Source organism: Natrix helvetica (genome assembly GCF_964273705.1).
Source record: "Natrix helvetica genome assembly, chromosome: 1".
NCBI classification, from domain to species: Eukaryota; Metazoa; Chordata; class Lepidosauria; order Squamata; family Natricidae; genus Natrix; species Natrix helvetica.
This window is the reverse complement of record NC_138548.1, coordinates 25,398,699-25,426,579: the sequence shown is the minus strand read 5'-3', so window position 1 is coordinate 25,426,579 and position 27,881 is coordinate 25,398,699. Positions and strand designations below refer to the sequence as shown.

Here is a 27,881-nt window from a genome sequence, read left to right as displayed (position 1 = left end):
CAAAAACCCTCTAGACCTTTTGTGCATCCAGCAGTAGCTACATTGCTGTACAAAAAAAATAGCTTATGTCAGGGAAGTGTTCATCTTAAAAGCCTACACTCGAAAAATTAGTGTTAGAAGGAATGATTGTGGAGGAAATTTACATTTAAAACAAGTTCCCAGGCATTTTATATTAAAAGCTACATAAATCAGGGGACTGGGTGTCCAAAGCAATTTACAAATATAAATGAATACAGATTGTTTCTGTGGATTAAAAGGAAGGGGAAAAAACATTAAAAAGCACAGTGGAGTGAATTACTTCCCTTCTAATGCAAGCATAAAAAAAAAAAGGTTCAGGTTTTTACTGGCCTGCACATATCCTGTGCTGAAACCTTGTTCTGAGTACAAAAAGTTCTCAATATAAGAACAGAGTAGCATCATTCTTTTGGCCAACTAAATAAATACCCTGGCTTCAACTAGATTCTCCTCTAGATCTCATTATAGATTGTTATATTTTCAGCAAAAAACACACTCTTGTCTTCCTGAACAACGACAACTACAATTTCCTGAACAACAACTCCTATCTTCCTACCTTCCAGAATGGTACAATACATTGTACATCTGTACTCACAATCTGAGATCACTCCATCTTCCATCTTCTTGAAAGTGTTTTTTTTTAAACCTGATAAACTCACTTTATATTGAGAAGAGGGGTTTTATCACTTCTTGTTAGTCATTAAAGTGCACTTTTGCAACACATACCTTGGGTGCTCTTCACTCTCTCAGTAGAATTTTTCTGGTAGCTTTTAGTTTTCAAGCTCCACACAAATACCTTATAGCTTCTTTCTCTGGTATCATATACGTTGGAGTGATGCTATTCTGCCTACCATTAGTCATGATCAGAATAAATTAACCTATTATTAAACTGATCTGTAACAGTCTAAAACAGGGGTGTCAAACTGGTGGCCTGCAGGCCAGATGACTTGTGTGCAGGCCACATCCACCCTGGCTGCGCAAAGGCAAAAAACATAATAATACATCACATGACACGATCGAGTGTGTTAGATATTAACTCTGCTATGGTTTCCACCAAGGTTCTCTGTTCAGGCAGGAACAGAGATTGAATCCTATTGGTTAAGAGGTCTGACAGCTCCCTATAAAAGGGCTGCTGTCAGACCAAGCAGCTGCTGGATTGTACATACTGTTCTTCTGTAATAAAGAGCTGTTGTTACCATAAGGCTGTGTCTGCCTTCTCAATACCCAATCTAACAGAGTGTGACATTCGTGGTCTACAATATACTCTACAACAATATATAGTTGTTGATCAATCCTCTGTCCTAAATTAAGAAGCATTCAGTCCATTCATGCATTTAAAAAAAAAGGATTTAAAATTTGACTTTTGATTCTGCTGAACCTATGGCCCACATTTTAAATATTGTGTGTATTGATTGAAATCAATACCCATAACTCTTAACTGTAGCAGATGCAGTGGTGGGATTCAGCCAGTTTGCACCTATTCGGGAGAACTGGTTGCTAACTTTCTAAGCAGTTCGGAGAACCAGTTGTGGGAAGAAATCTCATTTTGTTTTTTTCCACTTTAGGTTTAGGTTTAGGTTTTATTAAATTTATAGACCGCCCCCTCTCCCCGTAGGGACTCGGGGTGGTGTACAGACCGTTCGTGTATAAAACAACAAAACATAACATAAAACATCAGACAAAACAACGCACACATACCGTCTGTATATAAAACCCAAACTAATTAAATAATTAAAAACAATTCTAAAACCAGTTTAAAACCCCAAAATTTAAAATTTAGAAAGCCATCCAGGAAGGTCAGTGGTATATGTTCCCTGTAAGTACAATTACAATTACAATTAGGCCAGGCCGGCTAGTCGAAACAGGTGGGTCTTGAGTTTCTTGCGGAAGGAGCGGAGATCCGAGGTGGTTCTAATATCGGGGGGGAGGTCGTTCCAGAGGGTTGGGCCCATCACAGAGAAGGCCCTACTCCTAGGCACTGCCCGCCCGCACTGCTTAGCGGAAGGTACCCGGAGGAGACCCTCTCTGTGAGAGCGGATTGGTCGCAGGGATGTGTGGGGTAGAATGCGATCCCGCAGGTAACTAGGTCCCGAGCCATGGAGCGCTTTGAAGATGACAATCAGCACCTTGAAACGCACCCGAAAAGCCACAAGCAGCCAGTGCAGCTCACGCAGGAAAGGTGTTACATGGGAGTACCTAGTACTCCCCATAATAACCCGTGCGGCTGCATTCTGAACCAGCTGGAGCCTTCGGGTGCATCTCAAGGGGAGCCCCATGTAGAGAGTGTTGCAGTAATCAAGACGGGAAGTCACCAGGGCATGAGTGACTGAGCGAAGGGCGTCCCGCTCTAGTAGGGGGCGCAATTGGCGCACCAGGCGAACCTGGTGGAACGCCCCCCTAGCCAGGGCTGTCACATGATCATCTAGCGACAGCCGGGAATCTAGGAGGACGCCCAAATTGCGTGCCCTATCCACCGGGGGCAGTTGTTCCCCCCCGATGGCCAGAGATGGAACACATTGGCTAAAGCGGGGCGCCGGTAGCCACAGCCACTCCGTCTTGGAAGGGTTGAGCTTGAGTCTATTGTCACCCATCCAGACCCGCACGGCTTCCAGACACCGGGACATCACCTTGACGGCTTCGTTGGGGTGGTTCGGGGTAGAGATGTATAGCTGAGTGTCATCTGCATACAGATGGCACTCAACCCCGAATCCTCGAATGATCTCGCCCAGCGGTTTCATGTATGTATTGAACAGGAGAGATGAGAGGACCGACCCCTGTGGCACTCCACACGTGAGCGGCCTCAGGGTCGACCTCTGCTCCCCCACCAACACACATTGCGTCCGACTGGAGAGGAAGGAGGAGAACCACTGCAAAACGGTGCCCCTCACCCCCATCCCCTCCAGTCGACGCAATAGGATACCATGGTCCACTTTATAGGGCTAATCCTGTAAGGAAGGCAGGAAGGAAACATTTTGATGTTGTTTCTAACCTAATCTTTATTGCCCTGCTTATAGAAATTGTGTCTCCGGTTAACCCGAATTATATTGTAACAGCTAAGGTGAAGCGCCCATCGACATGAGTGATGTTGAGTTGGCCACGCCTACCCAGTCACATCACCACTGAGCCCCGCCTACCCAGCTGTTCATTAGGACAGAGAACTGGTTGTTAAATTAAACAAATTTAAATTTGAATCCCACCACTGAGCAGATACATTGGGAACTAGAATTTCTCAGGGCAAGGATTCTGGAAATATAAATGTTAAGTCCTTGACTTGCGACTGGTCCTAGGTCCTTGACTTATGACCAGCTGCAAGTCCTCGACTTACATCTGACAGCTGGCAATTGCTCACCCGCACCTGATTGGCTAAGGTGCGGCTGGCTGAGCGCGGGCTGTTTGCACCATTTCCATTGGTCGCCCTGCTTGACAGCTCGCATATAAATAGCTGTCAAGCAGGGCGAGGTGCTGAACTCTGTACATAGTTATTCTGGTTAGCTGTTCTTTTGAAATAAAGCTGTTCTACTTACCTCAGCCATTCTACATCTCTTCAATCAGTCCAGCATCCAATAGTAAATAACCAACTACAATCTAGCACAAAATATTGCAAGTATAAATCATGGTTTCTCTTGTGTGAGGTTTGCACAGCGTTAGAAGAGTTTCCAATTTAGTCTTATTGAGGGAAAACTAGTAGTTTGTTCACATATTCCATTAAGATACTAAATGGTTTGTGTCCTTTAGTTTGTTTAAGTGATTTGTTTTCGTTTGGATTAAACCTGGAGTCATTGTTTCTGAATGATTATTTCTGGTTTAGGCTCAGGTGTGAAACAAAATATTATGATTTCCTTAAAACGCCATAGTAAAAGCAAACCATTGTTTAATGTGATGTGTAATTCCACTGCCTTGTTTGGATCCATTAACTTTCTCTCTCTTATTCAATGCAGCATATTTTTTTTCTTAAGAAGGGAAACTGACATAATAAGAAAAGGACTCAATAAGGAAAGGGAGGAAATTTGCAGTGTTGATGTGCCTTTGAGTAGACTATCTTTCTCCAAACTTAGATGACAAACTTACTGGATTTTTCAGAGTATAAGACACACCTTTTTTCAAAAAAAAAAAAAAAAGAGGGTGAAAATCTGGGTGTGTGAATACACTGAATACAGCATTTTTGCCTCCCGAAACCCCACCCCCTTGGCAAAAATGGATGTGCAGAGTGTTTGGGAGGCTTGCAAAGTGCTCCTGAGGGCTGGGGAGGGGGAAAAAAAAGCAAAAAATGGGCCATTTTTGCCCCTCCAGCCCAGGAGCACTCTACAAGCCTCCCAAAATTCTGCATGCCCCCCTTTTTTGCAAACAATGGGCCATTTTTTGCTCATTTTGCTCCCCCCAGTCTGCAGGAGCACTCTACAAGACTCCCAAAACTCTGCATGCCCCCCCATTTTTTGCAAAAAATGAGGTGTGCAGAGGGTTTGGGAGGCCTGCAGAATGCAAAAACTTTAAAAAAAAATACCTCTTCAGGAACATGGTGAGTCTTATACTTCAGTGTCTCTTATAGTCTGAAAAATACGGTAGTTAGGGACAAGCAAGAAAAATAATCTCTGCTTGGAAATAAAACAATAGCACCAATAAATATTTTCACTGGATAGCTTAAGGCAGTGTTTCTCAAACTTGGCAACTTTTATGATGTGCAAACATCAACTTCCAGAATTCCCAAGCCATAATGGGGGGAGTGTGGGAGTTGTGGTCCATCTTCAAAAGTTGCCCAGTTTGAAAAAAAACAACAACACTGCACTAAGGTAATTGTCCCACAACCTGACACCCACCAGCATATATGTTGGCATTCAACTTCCTTAGCAGTGAGAGATGGTTTGAGTAGCAGTTTCAACACATCTGGAAGATGCTAAATTGGAGAAAGTTGCAACATTGCTATCCTTTTAGAATAGATTCATGTGTTATCCTGCATGTTTGTTCTTGAATTATAATAATGATCTTGGCCCTGTGGTAATGTTTCTTCTGCTGGATGCAGGGTGAAACCAAGATTCTGAAGTTGAAGAATCTTCGACCTCAGGACTACGCCAATTACAGCTGCATTGCATCCGTCAGGAACGTCTGCAATATTTCTGACAAAATGGTGTCATTCCGTCTTTCCAACAAAACAGGTATTTGGGGCCTTTTTTTCCCCTCTTCTGTGTACTGAACCTTTTTTGGGAGGAGGGTGATGTAAAAAATAATAATAGATGACGCTGGCATATCTCTATTGCATTGCATTTTCCATGCTACAGACTAGTTCTTATTCAGTCATTTGTATTGAATATACAATAATGGCAATACTATAATAATAGTAATATGTCAGGATTGGGGCCTGCTGTTGAGTCTGACCTCTTCCTCAGTTGCTGTGTATTTTACGTTTTGTATTTATGATGAGAAATTGTTTTTAATTTATTTTAAGACTGTTCACTGTCCAGAATCACTTATTGAAATGAGCATCGATACAAATTGAATGAGTAAATAAAATACTGTGCACTTTAATACACTTCTGAAATGTGTTATTATTGTAAGATATCTTAACTATTTTTTCCCCTTCTACCTTTTCTACTGCTACCTATTCATTCTCTATCTCAGTGTTCCTTAACCCTGGCAACTTTCAGTTGTGTGGACATCATTTCCCAGAATTACCCAGCCAATATGCTGTATCTATCATTCATTCATTCATCTGTACCTGACTTTTTTCACATTTCCTTTTGGAGGATGGAGCCATCTAATGCCATTACAATTGTCTCTGTATGCAATCAAGATTATAGTTAGGTGTATTGCAAAATGGTGTTCTTAATAAATGACTGGATTTCTTTTGAAACTTGGCTCGAGGCTTATGAATTAATTAGGGCATCTTTTGGAAACCTGGTAGACAGTCAGATCTGACCTCATTTAAAGGGGAGTTTCTACAATGTCCCTCTGTGAAAAATCATTCTTGTGATGTCTTTCCCATAAGAAGCAACATGTGCTGACATAACTCTGAGCCCTGATGATGCAGTGGTTAGATTGCAAGCTTACTCTGCCCGCAGTCTGGAGTTCAATCCTGATGCAGATTGAGGTTGATTCAGCCTTCCATCCTTCCATGGTCAATAAAATGAGAACCCATATTCATGGGGGCAATATGGTGATATCGTAAACTGTTCAAAAGTGCTATAAAGAGTGGTATATAAGTCTAAATGATACTTCTATTTTTTTTCCTTCATGTTTCAGTTGATGCCAAAATTGTAGGTGCTCCATGATAGAAGATTTTCAAGAAAATATTGGACAATCCCTTGTCCAGCATGGCATAAGGACTCCTGTTTGGGGCAGGAAGTTGGATTGTAAGACCTTCAAGGTCACTTTCAGCCCTTTCCTTTCCTTTTTTTTTTTTTTTGGACAAACTGGTCTGGTAAAGCTGGGGATAAGAAGATTTATTTGTTACAAGGCAGAAAAATAATGTATCTTCTTGCTTAGTATTAAGTTTATCGTTCCGTTTTCACCTGAAAATTAATCTGTAAACATTTGACTAAATAATTGCTGTATATGGTATGTACCAACTAAAAGTTAAATTTAATTACATTTCTCTCAGAGGAAGAATATGTATTCAAGAGGTACCAAACAAAAGTGCGCTTTTGCTAGATATAATCGCAGAATCTTCCTGACAAATGGATAAATTGTGGTGTAAATAATTAAATCAAGTCTGCCTGACTAGTGGTTTAAATTACCCTGATTTGTTATGGTAGTTGTTGCTATTTAGTTCAATTGTATTACATGTTCTGTCTTCTTGTGCCCTTAAATTTCTATGTTTGTAGTAAGTTGATATGAAAATAGCTTTTTCTTACCATTCGTATCAACATCAACATCACCACCACTAAGCTATTGCTAGCAGCTCTTCAGAGTCCAGCCAGAAGTAAATGTCTATGGAGGTTGTCAGTCATCCAGGTTATAGTTTATTTTGTTTATTTATTTTGTCAAGCATTTATAAGATAATAGATATAAATGTAAACATGATTATGAATACAGGAAATGGATACAAATGAGTGGGGAAAGTAGGACAGGGGCAGTAGGCATGTTGATGTGCTTAAGCACACCCCCTTATACAGCTCTTAGGAATGGGGTGAAGTCAACAGTAGACAGTCTAAGGTTAACGTTTTGGGGGTGTGGGGAAGAAACCACAGAGTCAGGTAGTGCATTCCAGGCATTGACCACTCGTGCTGAAGTCATGTTTTCTGCAATTAACTTTGGAGTGGTTTACCTTAAGTTTGTTGTGTACTCGTGTATTATTATGGTTGAAACTGAAGTAGTCATTGACAGGTAGGACATTATTGCAGATAATTTTGTGTATTATGCTCAGGTCAGACTGAAGGCGGTGTACTTCTAAGTTGTCTAAGCCCCAAAATTTCAAGTTTGTGGTGTAAGGTATTCTAAAAGAGTGGAGGACTCTTCTCGTGAAATATCTCTGGACTCGTTACATTGTATTAATGTCTGATATGCAGTGCAGGTTCCAAAGAAATGAACTGTATTCGAGAATAGGTCTAGCAAAGGTTTTATATGCCCTAGTTTGCAATACAATATTACCGGAGAAGAAGCTTCACAAAGGTGCTTTTTTTCAAGAGCTAGCCAAACTTTCTGGTTTATTTTTTAAGACCTTTCGCTTCTCATCTAAGAAGCTTCTTCAGTCCAGAAGTAAAAGTGATACTGTGGTGCATACAGTGTCCCTTGAGATGGCTTTGCTTCAGTCCAAATGGGGTCCTGAATAGTAAACTTTAAATAACCTAATTGGAAAATCCACCTCACCTTCCCCAGCTCTTTATTGTAATCCACCCTGACGTAATTCATACAGAATGTTTTCTTTGGAAAAAAATGGGATGCTCAAAACATGAATCGTTAGCCAAACTTACCAGATGCTCCCTTCCACCAACCCCTCCCATCTTCTGTGTTAAAAAAAGTTCCTTCCATTTCATTCAAGGAAAAAGAGGGACATTTTTGTTAACAAGCAATTATTAGGTTGAATTTATTCTGGGTTAAATAAAAGTACCTTTTGTTTTGGGATGGATTGAACTCCTAATTTGATAAACATGTTGATTTTGAAGTGACAGTACAAAAAATGATTTCTCATTGGCTTTGAGGTTTGTTTGTTTTTTAAACCCAATTTGGTGTACATACCTTGATTTTTCTAGTACCATCTTGTTTGACTGCTTAAAATCAGGAGTCCATAAATGTCAACACTTTTAGAAGAGAATGGCCATCAGGTTACCAACTGACATAAATGCCGAAAAGGCCCCAAAAATAACTAAAAAAGGAGGCTGCCAGGAGAAAAAGTTTTATGAGTTTCCTACTTTGTGCCTAAGGTAAGATTTGGAAGATTACCTAGATTTTTCATAGTACAGATTGCATATTGGCTTTGCCAGAAAATTATTCTCCCTGGATTTCTTTGTAGCTTTAGAAAAACAAAGGTATTGTATGAAATCTTCCAACTTACAAAAATCCACCCAGGATCTAAAGCTAGGTTAGGGGGAGGATGTGTAACACAAAACCTACCTGATTTATCTTTTGGGAACTGATTCCATGTGACTGAGTAGGTAATTCAAATATAGATAGTCAATCCTCAACATACGACCACAATTGAGCCCAGAATTTGTATGTTCCTAAGTGAGAAATTTGTTAAGTGACTTTTGCCCCATTTTACAACTTTTCTTGCCACATTTGTTAAGTGAATCACTACGGTTGTTAAATTAGTAACACAGTTGTTAAGTGAATCTGGTTTCCCCATTGACTTTGCTTTTCAGAAAGTCACAGAAGATAATCATATGACCCCTGGTCACTGCAACCGTCATAAATATGAGCCAGTGTGCACGCATACAAATGTAAATCACGTGACCATGGGGATGCTGCAATGGTCATAAGTGTGAAAAATGGTCATAAGTCACTTTTTTCAGTGCCTTCGTAACTTTGAACAGTCACTAAATGAACTGGTGTAAGTCAATGACTACCTGTATTCAGCAAAAATTACTTAAAACTGATAGATTTATAGGATGCCAAATCCAGTCTCTTAGATGGCATAGAATTAAAACAGCATAAAACAGCATTAGTGATGAAGATGCTGGCCTAAAACCCAGGAGACTGTGAATTCTAGTCCCACACTAGGCATGAAAGCTGCTGGGTGACTATGGGCCAGTCACTCTATTTCAGCCTGTCCCATTTCACAGGATTGTTATTGTGGGGAAAACAGAACACAGGACATTTTGTATTATGATAAATTTAGTTAGCCACATATTAATTTTTATGGGGGGTTTACCCCTTTAGTATTTTTAGATTTTTTTTGATAGATTAGATATAGATACACACACACCAGTAGTGGGTTGCAGGCGGTACGCCCCGGTACGGGCACCAGGTACCGTTCTGGTATGGTGTTCCGGAGTGCCCACCTGCCCACCCGAGCTCCTTACCTGTATTTGAGCTCTTTGGTGCTTCTGCGCATGGAGCGCACTGTGCCTGCGCGACGCTCCACCAAGCAGCTGGAGCGTCACGGAGGCTCACTGAGGCGTCGGAAGAGGTAAGGAGGCATGCGGGCGATATGCACGTTCATGTGGTGGACAGCGGGCCCCGTTGCACCGTACCGGTTGCAACGGGATCTGGAACCCAACACACACACACTCACACACACTCACACACACTCACACACACTCACACACACACTTGTATGTGTGTTTAAAAAATTGTGTATTTTATATTTTTTTAGTTGTTAAAATTATTCATTGTATTTCATCCTTCTTATGGTGGTCTATGACTAAAATAAATATGTGATTGATAGGAAACAGGAGCATTAGGCATGTTCATAGCTTTGAGCTGTGTAAGATAAAAACAACAACACAAACAATGCAAAACATATAGGCAAATCTAGCACATTGAGGGGGAAATGTACTTAAATGGCAAAGGTCTATTCTACAGTAGTCAGGATCACAAATCACTCTGGCTTCTGGCCTTTTTCAAGAGCTAGAGGTTGGATGTTTATGATCCATTGCACCAAATAGCTGACGTATATCTTCCCTTTTCAGTTCTTTGGTATTTAAAAAGCCCCAGTGCTCGTTCTATAATGACGTTTCTCTCATATCGGAATTCTGTGATCAGATTTCCAAGAAGCACTGGGGGAAAAAAAAGTATGTCAATAAACAGTTGCATACGCTCATTAACACTATACAGTTTAAGTGTTAAAACACAGAAAAATGGAAAACTTTCTGCCCCCCTTTGGTATTGGATAAAGTTTCTCAACCTTAGCCACTTTAAGAAGTGTGAACTTCAAATCCCATGATTTCTCAACCAGAATACTAACTGCTGCCTAACTACTGCCCGCTGCCTAACTACCAGAGGTGGTATTCAGCCAGTTCTGACAAGTTCTGGAGAACCGGTAGCAGAAGTCTTGAGTAGTTTGGAGAACCGACAAATAGGCTGGCCCTGCTGCCTCCCAGCCTCCCAGTTGATCTTCTTTTGTTGCCCTGAACAGGAGAATGGAGCTGGAAAGCAAGTTAGTGGGGTGGGGAGAGAATGGGGATTTTGCAGTAATTTCTCCCCAGGAGTGGGGAGGGAATGGGGATTTTGCAGTATCCTTCCCCTGCCAAGCCCACAAAGCCACAGAAAGCCCACAAAGCCAGGGCCACAGAACTGGTAGTAAAAAATTTGAAACCCATCACTGCCAACTACTATTCTTTGGATTTTGTTAAGAGCCAGAATTCACTTCATTTAGCATTCATGTGCCTCTGTTGGCCAACAAGGCACATGTGCAAAGAGTCAATCTAGCAAATATGTAATGATTTGTGATAGTGTGGCAGATGTCCCAGTGCCAGCACAATATGCTATTCCCTGAAACCCACATATTAAGCTTCAGCCTTGATTTGGAAATTCAGAGTAGACTTTTTCCTTCTGAATGTTTATCTTAGGCTCACGTAGCAGGGTTCATTTCTAACCTACAGTGTGTCTCACCTTCATCTATCATCTGTCATGTTTCTGCAGATACAAGAATCAGAAAACACATTACTTCTAGGCTTCTTACATTTCAAGGGAGGAAAAATTCTTGTCTTAAATGGCCTCCTTGCCAAAGATTGTATTCCAGTGTATGTCTGCTTCTCTTTTTGCATAGTATGAATGCATTTTATTGCTAAATGTCTCTGATGAAAACCAGCCACCCATTTTAGTCATTCATATTCTAACCATTAGCAGGGTGCCACAGTTCTTCAAGGGAAGAAGATATGCTCTACTTTGGGCGTTGAATGAAAGCATGCTGTGGGTATGCAACATAGCTGTCAGGTGGTTGTTTTCTAATGTCAAGATTCTCTGGATTAATCAGAAAAAAAGCAATTAAGCAGATGCCTTCTGAAACAAATCAGACATAAGTTTTACAATATTAAACAGGGGTGTAATTGGATTCATTTACACCTACCTAATTCATGAGGATCAGCTGTGGCGTAGCAATATTTACCAGACAACCATCCAACCTGTTGCAGTGTATGGCACTGAGGGCAGCAGCTGGGCAGCAGCAACAGGGACCGAACGCTATCTCCATGCCGTGGAAATGTGAATGCTCTGTTGCATATCGGGCATCTCCCTTCTTGACCACATCACAAATGACACCATTCGACAGCATTTTGGTGTGGCACCAGTTATAGAGAAGATGAGAGAAGGCCCATTCCAATGGTATGGATATGTCCTGAGAGCAGCACCTACCACCATTGCCAAGACTGCCTACCAAGTACAAGTCAATGGCCAGTGACCTCATGGGCACACAAAACAAATGGCAAGACGCTATCAACAAAGATATGCAAGCTGCAGGCTTGTACCCTGGAGACACAAGGGACCATGCTTAGCGGGCAACAACAGGAAGTGAGGAAAACTGGCTAGATATGGGATGTGCAGGTAGTCCTTGACATACGACCACAATTGAGCCCAACATTTATGTGGCTGGGAGACATTTTAAAATGCAGTTTTCCCCATTTTATGACCTTTCTTGCCACAGTTGTTATGTGAATCCCTGCAGTTGTTAAGTTAGTAACACAGTTGTTAAGTAAATTCTGCTTCCCCACTGACTTTGCTGGTCAGAAAATCGTAAAAGGGGATAACCTGAGCCCAGGACACTGCAACTGTCATAGATATGAGTCATCTGAATTTTGGTCACGCAATTGTGTGGATACTGCATTGGTTGTAAGAGTGAAAAACAATCAGGTCACCTTTTTGTGCTGTTGTAACTTTGATCAGTCACTAAATGAACCGTTGTTAAGTTGAGAACTACCTGCGATCACAAAAGCACTTCGTGAAAGGTCCTGAGACTACAAGGGCAGCTTCTAGATACGAAACGTTTCTTTCTCCGTATCTAAAACGTTCCTGGGGTTTCAGAATCTGATGGCTAGGGCAGCAAGGGAAGTTAAATGAATTGACAAAAACATTTTGTATCCTGGGAAGTAGAAATGGATGCTTCTGACTTGCACTGTCTCACCTCGTTGAATTCAGTGCTTGCTTCATTTCAACGCATGTACAGATCACTTTCACAGATAAAGTGAGAGCGATTTGTAACACGAAAGTTATATGGATAAGACACAATAAAACCACACTTTTTTTTTTTAACGAAGTGTATTTGCTTGTTTGTAAAAAGCATTGCCTAATAGTGTTTTTTTTTTAATGAATGGGCTATAATGATTACAGATCATTTTTGTTGATCAACTCAACAGAAACTCAATACACTTGTTTGGGTTCAATTCTAGCGTATGCATTTTGAGACACTATTTTCCTTCTCTGGGCCCCTAGTCTGCAACAATTTTTCCTGTCCTTCCTTCCTTCCTTCCTTCCTTCCTTCCTTCCTTCCTTCCTTCCTTCCTTCCTTGGTGGCATATATTTTTTCTTTGGTTTCTCCTGCATAGACGAGAGATCTTAATTTGTGACCATCATCTTATCCTTCCTTACTAGAACGTGTTCTTGAGATGATAGATGGTCTTAATTGGATCTTTAGGGTCAGTGGTTCTCAGCTGAGTTCCGCAAGCAAGAACTTTCTGACCCTCTTGCCTCTATTGAGCTTAGCTGTTGTTTCATGTACAAGCTTAACACTAGTTTTATAGAAGGGGATTGATGATAGTCCAGCAGCTTTGCAGACTTATATACAGTATATATAAGCATAACTCTGGAATGCCTCAAGCAATTTCAAACAAACTTGGTACACAGATGACTTACTCTCTGGAAACAAATACTGTGGGGGTAAAACATCCTTAACATCCCTTGGGGGGGTGTTCTGTTAAGATACAGCCTGTTGTGCCTTAAAATGGCTTCTACTGTACTGCTGTAAAATGGCTTCTACTGTACAGTGCAGTGGAGTTGCCATGGTAATGGCTTCACAGTACTCCAAAGGGGACTCCCTGTGGTAAGGGGGAAAATCCAACATTATAAATTACATTTGGACTAGACATTTTCCCCCTACAAATAAATACCTGGGTAACGCCAGGTTATACACTAGTTATTAATAAAATTTGTTAGTTCAAAAAGGTTCCTCTAATCTCTTGTTAACACTTGGTTTGAAAATACAGTGCAGGTGAATTAAATACATTGCTCTTCTACTGAGATTGCAGTTTCTCTTGTGATGCTTGTGATGGATGAAAGATTCTGATAGGTTTCTTTAGGATGCACAATCTCCTAAAAAGTGATGCCTTATTCAATGAACGTGCACCACAAACAGTATTTCTCTCTTTACTATCCAGATTGAAAAAGTTGTCTGGGCTTTCACTCTCTTGATTCAGGATCAATATATTTAATCAAAATTTTCTTCTTAAAAAAGGGTGGAAGATCATCCACTAGTGATGCTTTAAAGAATTGTTTAATATAGTTTGAGCAATATGTCCATGCAGATGTATTGTTTGTGTATATGGCTGTACAATGAAGACATTATTTCTTCAAGCAACAAGAAGTTGCTTAGCTCTGAGACTCCTTTAATTCTTAGTTAAGGAAACTTTTAAAATGGATTATTATTTTTTAATATGGAGAATAAAATACATTATTACTAGGGAGAAAAAAATTAAAATAAATACTAACATACCCAACCTTTCATTGGTAAGGAAATGTGTCATTTGACTGTTGACCATTGGGTTGGCTCTCTCATTCATATCTGATGTGGCAATCTCCATTTTTTCTCAAAAGGAAAATTTTCCTCTCAAAACCTGGGATATCCCGTTCTTGTTTCAGAGTTCAAGAGAAAATAGGAGAAAGTGAGGGGGGGGGGGGTCCTATGTCACAGCCATCTCCAACTAGATTTCACCAAATGTGTTGTGATTATAATTTCTAGCATCTTTTAAGAAAATATGATGTCATATGAGAATTCAGGGATCCAAAGACATCTTAGAGGCATGGATAAGGACACCGTAGAAGTAGTGATATATCTTTCAAGTATCCGCTGGAAAAAGTTTGAATGTTATTTATATATTCATTCCAGCCCTGACATTTCTGCTTCTTTAGCTTTTCAATACTTAATCAATAAAGGCCTCCTTTAATGTAATTTCTTCAGAATTATATGTAGTGCTTGGATCTTCTGTGCCCTTTTACTGGAGAATTATATTTTCCAAGAACCTATGTATTATGTAGGGACGTGGTGGGTCAGTGGCTGAGACACTGAGCTTGTCAATCAGAAGGTTGGCAGTTCGGCGGTTCAAATCTCTAGTATCATGTAATGGACTGAGCTCCCGTTGCTTGTCCCGGCTTCTGTCAACCTAGCAGTTCGAAAGCATGTAAAAATGCAACTAGAAAAGTAGGAACCACTTTGGTGGGAAAATAAACGTGTTCTGTGCACCTTCAGTGTTTAGTCATGCTAGCCACATGATCACAGAGACATCTTCGGACAGCACTGGCTCTTCAGCTTTGAAACAGAGATGAGCACCACCCCCTAGTCAGGAACGACTAGCACATATGTGCTAGGGGAACCTTTACCTTTACCTATATGCTATGTAACAAAAGCTGAGGAAAAAATAAGAAATAGTGTTTGATGGCTCAGTGCTTAAAGATTATAAATCTGACAGACTAGATTTCAGACACTAGAGCCAGGCTATGGGGTGAGCTCCCATTACTTGCCCTAGCTCCTGCCAACTTAGCAGTTCAAAAGTATGAAAATGCAAGTAGATAAATAGGTACCACTTTGGTGGGAAAGTCACAGCATTCCATGTGCCTCAGCTTATAGTCATGCTGAGCACATAACCACAGAAATATCTTCAGACAATGTTGGCTCCCTCAGCTAAGAAATAGAGAGGAGCACCACCCTTAGAGTCAGAAAAGACTGGACAAGGGAAACCCTGACTTATTTTTTGTGACTCTACATCAGAGATGGTATTCAGTAGGTTATGACCAGTTCTGGAGAACCAGTAGTGGAAATTTTGAGTAATTTGAAGAACTAGTAAGTACCACCTCTGACTGCCCTCTGCCCCCATCTATTCTCTGCCTCCTGAGTCCCAACTGATCAGGAGGAAATGGAGATTTTCAGTATACTTCCCCTGCCATGCCCACCAAGCCACGCCCACAGAACCGGTAATAAAACATTTTGAATCCCACCACTGCAGTCTACATCAATATGTACAGTATGTGGAGAGGGAGAGGGGAATGTATCTTTTAAAAGTTTCACTTTTATTTTCATGCAAAATTTTAGTACAAACATTATAGCTTCTTTTTTTTTAGAATAGCAGTACACATTTCTATCTTTTTTTTATCAAAAAGAAATGTACCTTGAGAATAAACATTTTGAAAACACTTTTAAAAAAGAAACTAATTATGCTCATCTTGAACACATTAAATGGGAAACGGTATGGAAATGACTTGGAATAACAAGGGCAAAGATGTTACAAATCAAAACCACATTGCTTAGCTGGATTGTACAGCCCACTTAATTGACATTTGTATGGTGTGATAAGCTTGAATGGTTTTATCCCTTTTAGGGATTCTGTCTATGTATGTGGGCTTTTGTTTTTGGTGACCTACCCTATTTTATGACCCGTTCACATTTGATACTTGGAATATATTCTAATACTGCAGCAAATGGGTTCATTCGACAATCTGGTGCAATGTAATGGTGCCAGCTCAGCTGTTTAGGCCGGCATTTGCTAACATGGCACAAATGCTGTCTCTTGTGTCTTGCTGTTCTGTCGTTCTCTTGACAGTTGCTCATGTAAAAATGAAGCGGGTCCCCACCCTGCCTCTTTTGATTGATGCCCAAGCTCACCCGTAAGCTCTACTGGGGAATCTTTCCAAACCTCTGAGGTCTGTCCGCTGCTAAGCTTCCTTTGCTTGATGTGCTGCTCAGCGGATGGCAGGTACTGGAGCGGGGGCAGCTCTTTGGCCTCTGCATACGCTCTGTGTCAGAGGCAATTACTGCTGGCATTAATAAGAGATCTGGTCTTCCGTCTGGCAAGCGAGAGGCATCACACTGGGTCGTGAACGGCAAGATGCTGCTCTTTTCCCTAACTGGTGCCATTGCTCTTCATTCATGGTGCCTGCCCCGCTTGGAGAAGAATATATGCTGGCCAAACATTGAGAAGCAAAAAATATGAGACAGTGGGCATCCTTCAGGCTGTTGGACTTTAACTTTCACCATCCCTAAATAACATGGTTTGCAGAAGAAGGCTAGCCTAAGCATACTTCCCACAAAAATGACCTTTGGGAGAACAATTAATCAGTGGAACAGCTTGCCTCCAGAAGTTGTGAATGCCCCAACACTGGAAGTCTTTAAGAAGATGTTGGATAGCTATTTGTCTGAAACGGTATAGGGTTTCCTGCCTAGGCAGGGGGTTGGACTAGAAGACCTCCAAGGTCCCTTCCAACTCTACTATTGTATTGTATTGTATTATCTTTAGCCCACAGACTCCTGTGTATAATATGACAGTAAACATACCAGTCTACCTTACAGGAATGTTGCACAAATGAGACAAAGTGACCATAGTGATTTATTATTACAGTTTGTCACCCAGTCAGCCAGCCATTCAGAATAGATTTGACATTTTTGTCCAATTATCCAGTCCTTCCTAAGGGCCTGGAATGAACAGAAGTGGATTATTGATGTGATAATAGGTATGGATTTGGCATTTTTATCCACTTATTATGGTTTGTCACACAGTCGGCCAGATGTTTAGGTTAGATTTGGCATTTTTGTCCGCCTATCAAGTCCTTCCCAAGGGCCTGAGATAGGCAGATGTGGATGTTTGATGATGTTCATGGTGTTGCAGGATGTGAGCATTTCTGAGTAAAGCTGCATTTTGCAACTGACTGATGCTGATTTTGTCAATGTCGATGGTGTTCAGGTGTTGTTCAGGCTGTTTTGGGATTGTACCCAAGGTGCCTATTGCTATATATAAATATATTCCCTTTGCTGTCTTTTGCCACATTCATTCTGCTCCTCTTTGTAGATTCAGCAAACATACTGAATGATTTCATGGAAAGAACTTTAGAGGTCATTTAGTCCAGAATTATATTGTAGATGCAAATAGTAGAATTCTCAGTGTGGCAAGATTTATCTGTAGGTAATGACAATGATGATATTATCCATTCAGTTGTATCCAACTCTCAGCAATCCTGTTGCCCAGGTCTCTCCATGTGATCACTCCTCCGACACTTCTTCAAAGGCCAGTTCGAGGGGGGACAAGATCATTCCTGTTACGTCAGGAATTACTGACCCTGAACTTCCAGCAGAACAGGCTTCGGCTGGGAACAGCTTGCAGGCCAGTGAAGAAGAGGGGGAGCAGCTGCCTGCCATAGCTGATCTCAGAGCATGCAGGGCAGAGAAGTGGAGGTCTGCCAGATTGCTTGAGAAAAGGGCCCAGCCCTCTTGATGGGTTGCACTGGCAGCTCTTTAGCACAACAGGCAGAGGAAGGTGTTGCTGGAAGCAACATGTATGGGCCATGGCTATGTGCTCGTTTGTGTTTCCTGAGTCGGAATTACTATACCCCATGAGCTAACGTGGATGTACTTTCAGTTTTGCCTTGGGGCTTTATGTTTGATTATTGGATTTACTGTTTGAGCAGCGTGCTGTTTGTGTTATGGACTAATTGGCCATTGCCTGAGGAAGTAATATGAGCTTGCTTGTGGCTGGCTTTGGTTGGGACAGTCATAAAGCCAGATGAATACAACTGCTGGCGGGAAACAAATAAAAGCCTCCATAAATCACACTGACATGTGAATGAATGGGGCAACACACTTCACTTCTTCTGATCTTGCACTACATCTTTGATTTTTTTCTTTTATATGCTCCGGCTGGTTTCAGCTTTGATCGTATCCAGCCACCATGTTGTTTGGTAGTCTGGTTTCCTTTTACGACAAACTAACTCCAAATGTAATTGCTTTCTCCCACGAATCCCCATGCCTGGCATGGCCAAAATAAGTGTGGCGTAGTTTTGTGAAATGCCTTTCTTGTGATATATCTGGTGTTCTGTTATCCAGTACTTGCTTATTGATCATCTTAGCTGTCCAAGAAACATGCAGGACCCTTCTCCAGCATCAGTCTATAGGTATTAAATAATTAGAGTTTGGAAGAGCTTGGAAGATTCACTACATATCATCCTTGGGTTTGGGCCTGCATCAATCTTGCCAAACTAAGGATTCGACAATCTGCATCTACAACATGCTCTGTGAACTATTTGGAAGAAGCTCTCTTCATTCTCTTTCTCTCACACATAATATTCAGACTCGCTCCAGACGCCGTTAGATATGTTGTTACTCCTGTTAGCTATCTTAGCCAGTTGGAGTCAGCAAACCATCGGAAAGCATTTTCACTCACACGGTGCCATGCGCTTCCATTGACCATCCTGCATAGCAAGTATAAAAAGGTACAACTGACTGAAAGACTCTGATCCTGTGGCTCAGGAGAGGTGGAGACCGTTGGTCACATACTTCTTCAATCTTCCTTTTACAGAGGGATTAAAAAAAAAAAACATATTCTTCCAATAATTGCTAAGTATCTTGGCTGTTCCAAAATTGCTTATCTCCAGTGGCTGATTAAGGACAAACAGCCCATAACTACAGTGCAGGTGGCTAGATTCTGTGCAGCAGCCCTCGGGATTCGTCAGAAACACGTGTCTAATCCACCATAGCTATTTTATACCACAAATGTGGCAAACCTACTTTTTTTAAAAAAAAAAAAGTTTTATTTTTCCTTTCAAATTCATTCTTAATTAAAAGAGTTTTATACAAACAAATTTTCCCCCTTTTCACCCCCCCCACCATACAATGTAAATCTCATACAGATGCTATGCCCCCCCAACCCCCCCCAAAATTTTCTCATTCAAATGTTGTACTAAATACTTTACCCCCTCCCCTCCCCCATCTTAAAATAGATTACTCATTCACATATTATACCCCCTCACCTCCCAACAAACATAATATAAGTTTCTCTTAAAGTAACAATAGCCCATTAATCCCATCTTCTAAGTTAGTTGAACATATATAAATCATAATATAAATTTCTCTTAAAATAACAATATTTCATTAATCCCATCTTCTAGTTTAATTATGCATGTATATTACCCCACCCTCCACCCTAACCCACCCCCACCCCCACCTCCCACTCAAACCCCCCCCCCTGACTTCCGCTATACACCACTCTAACAATTCCAAGCAACCCATGTATTATTTACTCGAATCATCTATCAGTCTAAACATTCTTACCTAAAGGCTACATAATAACTCCTAGTCTGGTATTTATTCTGTATATAATCAATCCATTTTACCCATTCCTATGTATAATCCTCCTGCTTCTGAGCTTTTAAGAAAGCTGAATTTTTTGCCATTTCGGCGAACCCCGCCACCTTCTGAATCCATTGATCAATTGTCGGTAAAAAATCTTTTTTCCAATGTTGCGCAATCAACAACCTAGCTGCTGTGACCATATGCAAGACCAATTTTGTTTCCCCTTTGGTAAAATCCTTAGCAATGCAAACCTTCTTATTCCTTTCCCTTTTTAGTATTAAACTGGCTACCAGTTTATAGATAGTAATTTTAGTATAGTTAGACCATGTATAATTGACAGACTGGATTTTATCATACATTTTAGCTTTTTATTATTTTATACTAGAATTTTTAATTGTGTTTTTTATTTGTTCTGGCCTAAGACTGTAATAAATTGAATTGATAATAAATTGAATTGATTGAATAGCCAGACTGAGTGGCCTTTTATTCCTCTGGAATGCACCCCTTCCTTCCTGGAAATCCACCTGCTTATATTTAATCCTTCTTTCATTGCATTTGTACCTCACTTTTCATCTCAGAAAAGTGACACACATAAAGTTCAGGCCAAGCATAAAGCACACAATCATGGCTTCCATCTTGACTTTTTTTAAAAAAATCACAGATTCCTCATGAACAATCGTCAACACAGTTTGTGTTGTCATTAGAGGATTTTGTATCAGACAGTTTCTAAGTGGATCGGGCCTACTGCTTTTCTTTTATTTGTCTGCCTTTAGTCAGGCCTTTGTGGCTTTGAGGATATATAATGGCATGATTTTGGTTTGTGTGTGTGTGTATGCATGTTGTCTTCCTGTTTACTTAGTATCAGCTCGACCTCTTAGGCCCTTTGTACATATTTTCTCCCTCCAAGACATGCCATCTATCATTATTCCCCCACAGTTGTTATTTCTGAGTGCTTTGGGATGAAATAGGCACCAGGCATTATTTTTTCTTTACCATGGCCCTCTTTGACCCTCTCCTTCCCCTGACGCACAACAAGCTTTCATCTGAAGCATTCTGAGACCCATTAAACTGAGCAAAGCTGCGGTTTTCAGCTGGGCATTATCTTTTGTTCTTCAGGCTTTTGAGCTCTTCTTTGTAGCAATCGAGTGTGTTTGTGGCACAGCATTTTTAGAAAGGGCACATGCCACACAGCGTGGGGGTAGGAAGGTGCCACAATCTAGCCATCCAGAAGAATGTGGCTGTTGGGCATTGGTTGAGGCAGAGCTTTAGAGCCATGTTTCTTCCTAAAGAAAAGAACACAGTTCAGCCAACAGGCCAACAATGTGCGTCAGACAATGCTTGTTCATAATTTGTCACATATTGGGTTTTTCTTGTCTTCTGGGCCCCACACATTATTGTTTATTGCTAAGATGACTGGTCTTACTTTTTCATCTATCCTTAACGGCAACAGCAGGCTTGGAAACAAATGGTGAGAGAAGGAGAATGATTCTTCCTCTTCTACTTAGAGAATAGCTACATTAAACTACTGAAGATATTTGCCCCAGCTAGTCATTTCAAGAACTGCAACTTACCTGAGCTTTTGTTTTCTTTTTTTGCTTCTTGATTCCATTTTGTTTTCACTGGATTCCAACTACTTTCCTGTGGTTAATCTAATCATGGGCTACTCTGGTAGCCTCATTGGCAGGGTTGCATAACACTGAACTATAGAGTATTTTCATACAAGTGTGATCAAATAGTTTAAAGTTTGGTGTGTCCCGTAAAAATCACTGCTGTATAAGGTTCCATCCTTTTGGCTATTAAGTCTGAGGGCAAAGAAGGGCATATGATTGATCTGTGTGAGTCATTCCAAGAGTTTAATAAATGCTTTAAATAGCTGTTATAGGCATCTGTTTGCTGGCCTATGTTGGAACAGAAGCTGGACAGATATTTCTCCGTGATGCTTTGGGATTGAATTCCTGTGCTTTTCAAGAGTTGAACCATGAGTATGTCCAGGGGGAAACAACTTGTGTGAGTGACAAAATATGACCCATGACATTCTTATTTACTTATTTAAAAGATTTATATGGCCGCCCATCTTAAAACCAACTCACAATACAACCTCATAACTATAAAATCATAAAATAAGACTAAATTACCGGCTCCTCGGTGGTCCTTTTGGGATGCCCCACAGACAGCTCCAGATATCCTCATTCTGTCCCAGAGCTTGGGTTAAAAGCCAGATCTTGAAGACCTTCTGGAAGGATAAGCAGGTGAGGACCTGCCAACTCACTGAGGTGAAGGTTTTCCATAAGGTATCAGCAGCCTCAGAGAAGGCATGCTTCTAAGATTCCACTAGGTGGCAAAATTATAGAGTAGGAACTTTGAGCATGCTTTCCCTACCCCAGTGATGGTGAACCTTTTTGGCACGGAGTGCCCAAACTGGAACATGGATGTAGGCACGCTGGCCAGCTGGTATTTGGTTTTTTAGCACACGCCTGCATGCTGGCCAGCTGGTGTTCGTGTACGCCAGAGCACCAGAAATCCAAAGACCAGCTGGCTGGCACACACATGTCTGGATTTTTCAGGGTGTTTTCCGGGCCTTTTTCAGGCCATTTTTCAGTGTTCCAGCACCTCTGAAGACCAGCTTCCGGCACGCTGGAAACCAGAAGAGTAGCTGGCGATGGCACACTTGCCCACAGAGTGGGCTCTGCATGCCACCTCTGGCACCCATACCATAGGTTCACCATCATGGCCCTATCCTATCATACCTGGTAGAACAGGCGGATACTCTCATGGAAGGGCAGTCCCACATCATGATGTAATGAATGTGCATCCCCTATTTGAGCTGGACATTAGAATAGAGTATTCTTTATTGGCCCAGTGAGGTTGGATACACAAGGAATTTGTCTCCGGTGCATAAGCTCTCAGTGTAATACAAACAACAAAGTAATATAATCATACAATACCAATAGTAGAAGATAATAGACAAGGTAAGGATGATAGTAACACAGTCCTACTATTACTACATTATATACATATTAGATTATGTTACTTACTACATTACATGCATACTACATTGTATTACCTACCACATTACTATATTACATACATACTACATTACATTGTAGTAACATAGTACTACATTAGCATGCTGTATAGCAATAGCCTATACTGTATACCTCCCATTAGTGCTTTACAGCATTCTCTGGGTGGTTTACAATGTAAGCATTATTTGCATATTGTCTCCAACAATCTGGGTCCTCATTTTACTAACCTTAGAAGGATGGAAGGCTGAATCAACTTGAGTCCTGTCAGGATCAAACTCCAGGCTGTGGGCAGAGTTTGCCTGCAATACTTTATGTAATTTGCATCTTGATGTCACTGTATGTGTGCAATCAATCCTAATTGGATGTAGACATCTGGGATTAGACTTTAGTGCTCAACTCCATGATCTCATAATTCTATTAAGTAAGTAAGCAAGTAGAAGAATGTAGGAATTAGGCCTGTGAAGAGGAGGCTGGATTTGCTTCTGCAAGATGCTGTTTGCCTTAACAAGGAACACTGTGTCACGGATGCCTCTTCTGGCTATAGAAAGAGTTGGGGGAGTCCTTGAGAGCACTTAAAAGAGAGCAGTAGAGCTGCTTTGCTTTTAGAAATAGGGGAGAGTGTTGCATTGCTTTTATTTATTTTATTTATTTCTATTTCATATTTCTAAACCACCCATTTTCCTCAGACTGCTTTTGCTCAACTGCTTTCAATCGAATGCTTTTGTTGAATCACCATCAAATATCAAAATTGCACAGCCTTAGTAGGAACAGCAGAATGAGTTCAGGGAAAGAAAATAAAGGCAGTGTAAGGAAATAAATGTTATGAGGAAAATGTGAAGGGACTAGAAGCTGAGCCAGTAGCTGGAAAAGAAAGGGAATACAATATCACCCTCAAAAGCCTGAAGGTTTGTCATGTAGGAGAGGGCAAATTCTCCTTCTCACTTGATCCAGAGGACAGGACTAAATTTATTGAGCTCAAGTTACCAAGAAGAAGGATATTGACAATAAGAACAACTTGCCACTGAAACCAATAATATTGAACAGAAATGTTTTCCCCTTTCTGGAACCTTCAGGACAGGTGAAGGTTGAACCCTGAAAACTAATTTGTACTGGAGTCTCCTTGCTTATGATCTTTTTCTTCCATAAAGTGTTATTGATTCTTTCATTTTCTACACTATCCATAGATTTGTATCTGTCTAGGATCCCCCCCCCTCCTGATCAGTAAATATATGGGAAATGTTATTGAGCTAAAGCATTCACATTATTTTCAATCCCCATGCACCTGAGGATGGATGGATGGATGGATGGATATAGATAGATAGATAGATAGATAGATAGATAGATAGATAGATAGATAGATAGATAGATAGATTGATAGATAGATATAGATAGATAGATAGATATAGATATATATAGATATATAGATATATTTCCCGTGTAAGATTGAGATTGAGATTACACGGGAAAAGACCCGAATACAACAAAACCAGCATACCTACACCCGTGAAAATCTATATATATATATTTGTGTTACAACCCCTGGTATGCCCAAATATGGGAGGGAGCTCACTACTCCCCCTTTCTGTCCTTCGGCTCATTACAGAAAACCATCCAGGCAGAAAACCATATTTTTATTTTTAATGTTGCCTTTTTATATTTGTGTTGTATTTGTGCTGATAAATAAATAAAGGGAGACTAGTATATTTCAAGCTATTTAGCTAGCCATACCCTTACTGGGATTTGAATTTATTTATCAGCACAAATACAACATACACACACACACACACACACACACACACACATACACACACACACACACAGACACACACAGAGACACACACACACATATATATATACCCGCGAAAACCTCAGAAAACGTGTGTATGTATATGTATGTACATATATATATATATATATATATATATATATATATATATATATATATATATATATATATATATATATATATATATATATATATATATATATATATATATAAATAAATAAATAAATAAATTTATATATATATAAAAGAACTGAATTAAAAATCTTACCGTGCCCTATTCCACAGGTGTCAAACTCACGCTGTCAAATTGCCATCATGTGATATACTACAATGTTTTTCCCTTTTGCAGAGCTGGGATGGACGTGGCTTGCACATGACACATCCAGCCCTGTTTGTCACCCCTGCCCTGTTCAATAATAATCTATCTCTTTACTATTAATGATGAACAGGGACTGATTTATCATTGTGGTTTATTTACAGCCTCTCCTTCAATCAAGCTCTTGGTGGATGATCCCATTGTGGTGAACCCTGGAGAAGCCATCACTTTGGTTTGTGTCACAACAGGTGGTGAGCCACTCCCAACCCTAACCTGGGTAAGATCTGTGGGTACCTTACCTGAGAAGATAATACTGAAAGGTGGGACGTTGACCATCCCTGCTATCAATTCTGATGATGCTGGCACCTATAGCTGTATTGCCAACAACAATGTGGGGAATCCAGCAAAGAAGTCCACCAACATCATTGTCCGAGGTAAGAGTTTTCTACAATTATACCTATACATTATACAAGTATCATCAGATTAAGCAGTTGTGGGACGATTGAACTAGATTTTTCTATAAAGGTCTTTTATTCTCTTAACATCATGTAATAAATACTTCTACTTTTTTTTAACTGGAACATATTCATGAGAACAAATATGCTGTTATGTTTTGAGGGATTTTTTTCCTTTGTTTTTAAAAATGTCTATGTACATAAGAGATATTGTTGATCTCTGCTTACTTATAGAGGCAGGTTATCTACAGAGAGTTGTGTTTAGTACTGCAAGAAGCTGCCATACAGGTCTACATTTTAATTAGATCGTATCCAGATGGTTCAAATATACTTCACCTAAGGCTACCCCAGAAAGACTGGTAGCTAGTGAAAGATAGAGGGATGATGTAGTGCCTGTATGAAAGATCTGTAATTGTTGTTAATTACTTCACAGGCAAATTTTAAATCCATAAATGCTTGAACTGACCATCCAAGGGACCTTTGTTCCTATTTGAATTTGTTTGTATGTTAAAACTTGCAGGGAAGTCTTAATACAATACAATACAATACAATAGTAGAGTTGGAAGGGACCTTGGAGGTCTTCTAGTCCAACCCCCTGCCTAGGCAGGAAACCCTATACCGTTCCAGACAAATGGCTATCCAACATCTTCTTAAAGACTTCCAGTGTTGGGGCATTAACAACTTCTGGAGGCAAGCTGATCCACTGATTAATTGTTCTAACTGTCAGGAAATTTCTCCTCAGTTCTAAGTTGCTTCTCTCCTTGATTAGTTTCCACCCATTGCTTCTTGTTCTGTCCTCAGGTGCCTTGGAGAATAGCTTGACTCCCTCTTCTTTATGGCAACCCCTGAGATATTGGAACACTGCTATCATGTCTCCCCTAGTCCTTCTTTCTCTTAAGCTTCTCTTAAGCTAGAAATACTCTGAAATACTCCTATGACAAAATTCTACTTAATGGAAGGCACCCCTTCTGTAAAAATGCACCTTTTTTTTTTGCTAGACTTTTAATTATTAATCATCTTTACTATTAATTTTAAGGATGATAATATTCCTTTTGCTCTTTTTAATGGAAAGGTCAGGTGTAAATTGAATAGGTGTCAGGCTTGGAAGCCATCTTTGTACTGAGCCTCAAGCCCGTCACATGTTCAAACGTATTCTATTGTGGGAAATTGGGAGGGGGATTATGTGGAGCATGGGAGATATGTAGCCATAATAACATTCCTTCTCAGAGAGTCAAGGTCATTTTGTCCCTGTACCTGGGCTGACGTGGATGGGAGGAATCTCCCTTTGTGACAGTGCCTGATTGGACCATGTGAGGGACATGTGGGTGCCGGGACAGGGTCTTGAATTTTCAACTGGGTAGGGAAAACCTGGAAGCTTTCAGATTCAGGTTTTCCCAGATGTGCCAACTTTATGGCTTCTTTAATAAATTTGAATTTTGAGGAACTCCTAGCCTCGGATTCTTATTTGATGAAGGATGCTATTTGGAACCCTAACAATAGGTTAATAATATATCCCAGGATTATTTGGGCCATATCATCTGGCAATAGCCTTCCAAGATTTTAGTATTTTAATAAAACAACTAGAAGATGATGAAGAGTGAAATTGAGATTTTTTTACATAAAGAGGATCTATTATGTCGCATCCCTATGGCCAACACATTCCAGGTGATATTTAGTTCAAGCCTTCTCTTTATGGAATCTTCCTATTCAGTTTACTGTAATAAGCAACAAGGATCTGCACTGATATGAGGGCGAACTGCAGCTTTCTCATCTAAAACCAACAGATCACTGCAAGGTTGTCCTCCAGACATGTTTTCTTCTCTTGCATGAAGGCAACTTAAGAAAACCAGCTTTAAAACATTCATGGCTTGCTATCCTACAAGCCTGTAGTTGGGGTTGCTTACCTGTAAATTTCATAAGACTGAAGATATTTCAGGACATGGTTTCTCTTCCTTCTGGGTATTGTTTTAGGCAGCATTCCCTCCCCCTCCGATTTTTGAAGATTGTGTGTTTGTGCTAAATATATTTGTTCCTCACCTCCATCCCACTTGGCACAAAAACAAAAACACCCTCCATGATGACTCTGCAGTGAGGCACTTTAGGCACTTAATGGCAATGTAGATTTCTGCAGCTACATGTTCTTCTCTCCAGCTATGATTATTTCATGCCTTGGAGTCTTGTTTTGCTCTTTCTGTCCTGCTACCCCCGTCATCTGGGCAGTGGATTGCTTGCTTCAGCCTTTTGCAAGAGAGAACTCAAAAGGAGAGTTTTGAATTATTTCAGTGTGAGGCTCAACGTCACTGACATGATTTAGATAGAACAGTTTCCATCCATTTCCCCCTGTTTGATTGTTAACATCCAGATTTTGAAGTTTGTAGTAGATCAGGTTGATAACATTGAGACCTGGGGAGACAGGGGGAAGGAGGGGGATTGTCAGGTTGTGTGATGTAATGGATACCTTGGTGGATGCAGTCAACAGAGAAGCAGATTTAAATCCCTAATAATACATGGAAGCTACTACCATAATTTTGGCCAATTCCCACCCCACCATCCCATTTGCTCTTCCCTACCTTAGCAGGGATGAACTTTT

At 40.5% G+C, this 27,881-nt stretch overlaps 1 protein-coding gene across 1 annotated transcript in view; it reads left to right on the top strand.

The window, feature by feature from the left end:
• The window catches only part of MDGA2 (MAM domain containing glycosylphosphatidylinositol anchor 2), a 624,733-nt gene that overhangs the window by 326,522 nt on the left and 270,330 nt on the right, over positions 1-27,881 (top strand). Inside the window, exons 5-6 of the mRNA XM_081938341.1 lie at positions 5,033-5,165; positions 25,001-25,270. Coding sequence (XP_081794467.1) covers positions 5,033-5,165; positions 25,001-25,270 — 403 coding nt within the window. The remainder of the gene's footprint in view (positions 1-5,032; positions 5,166-25,000; positions 25,271-27,881) is intronic.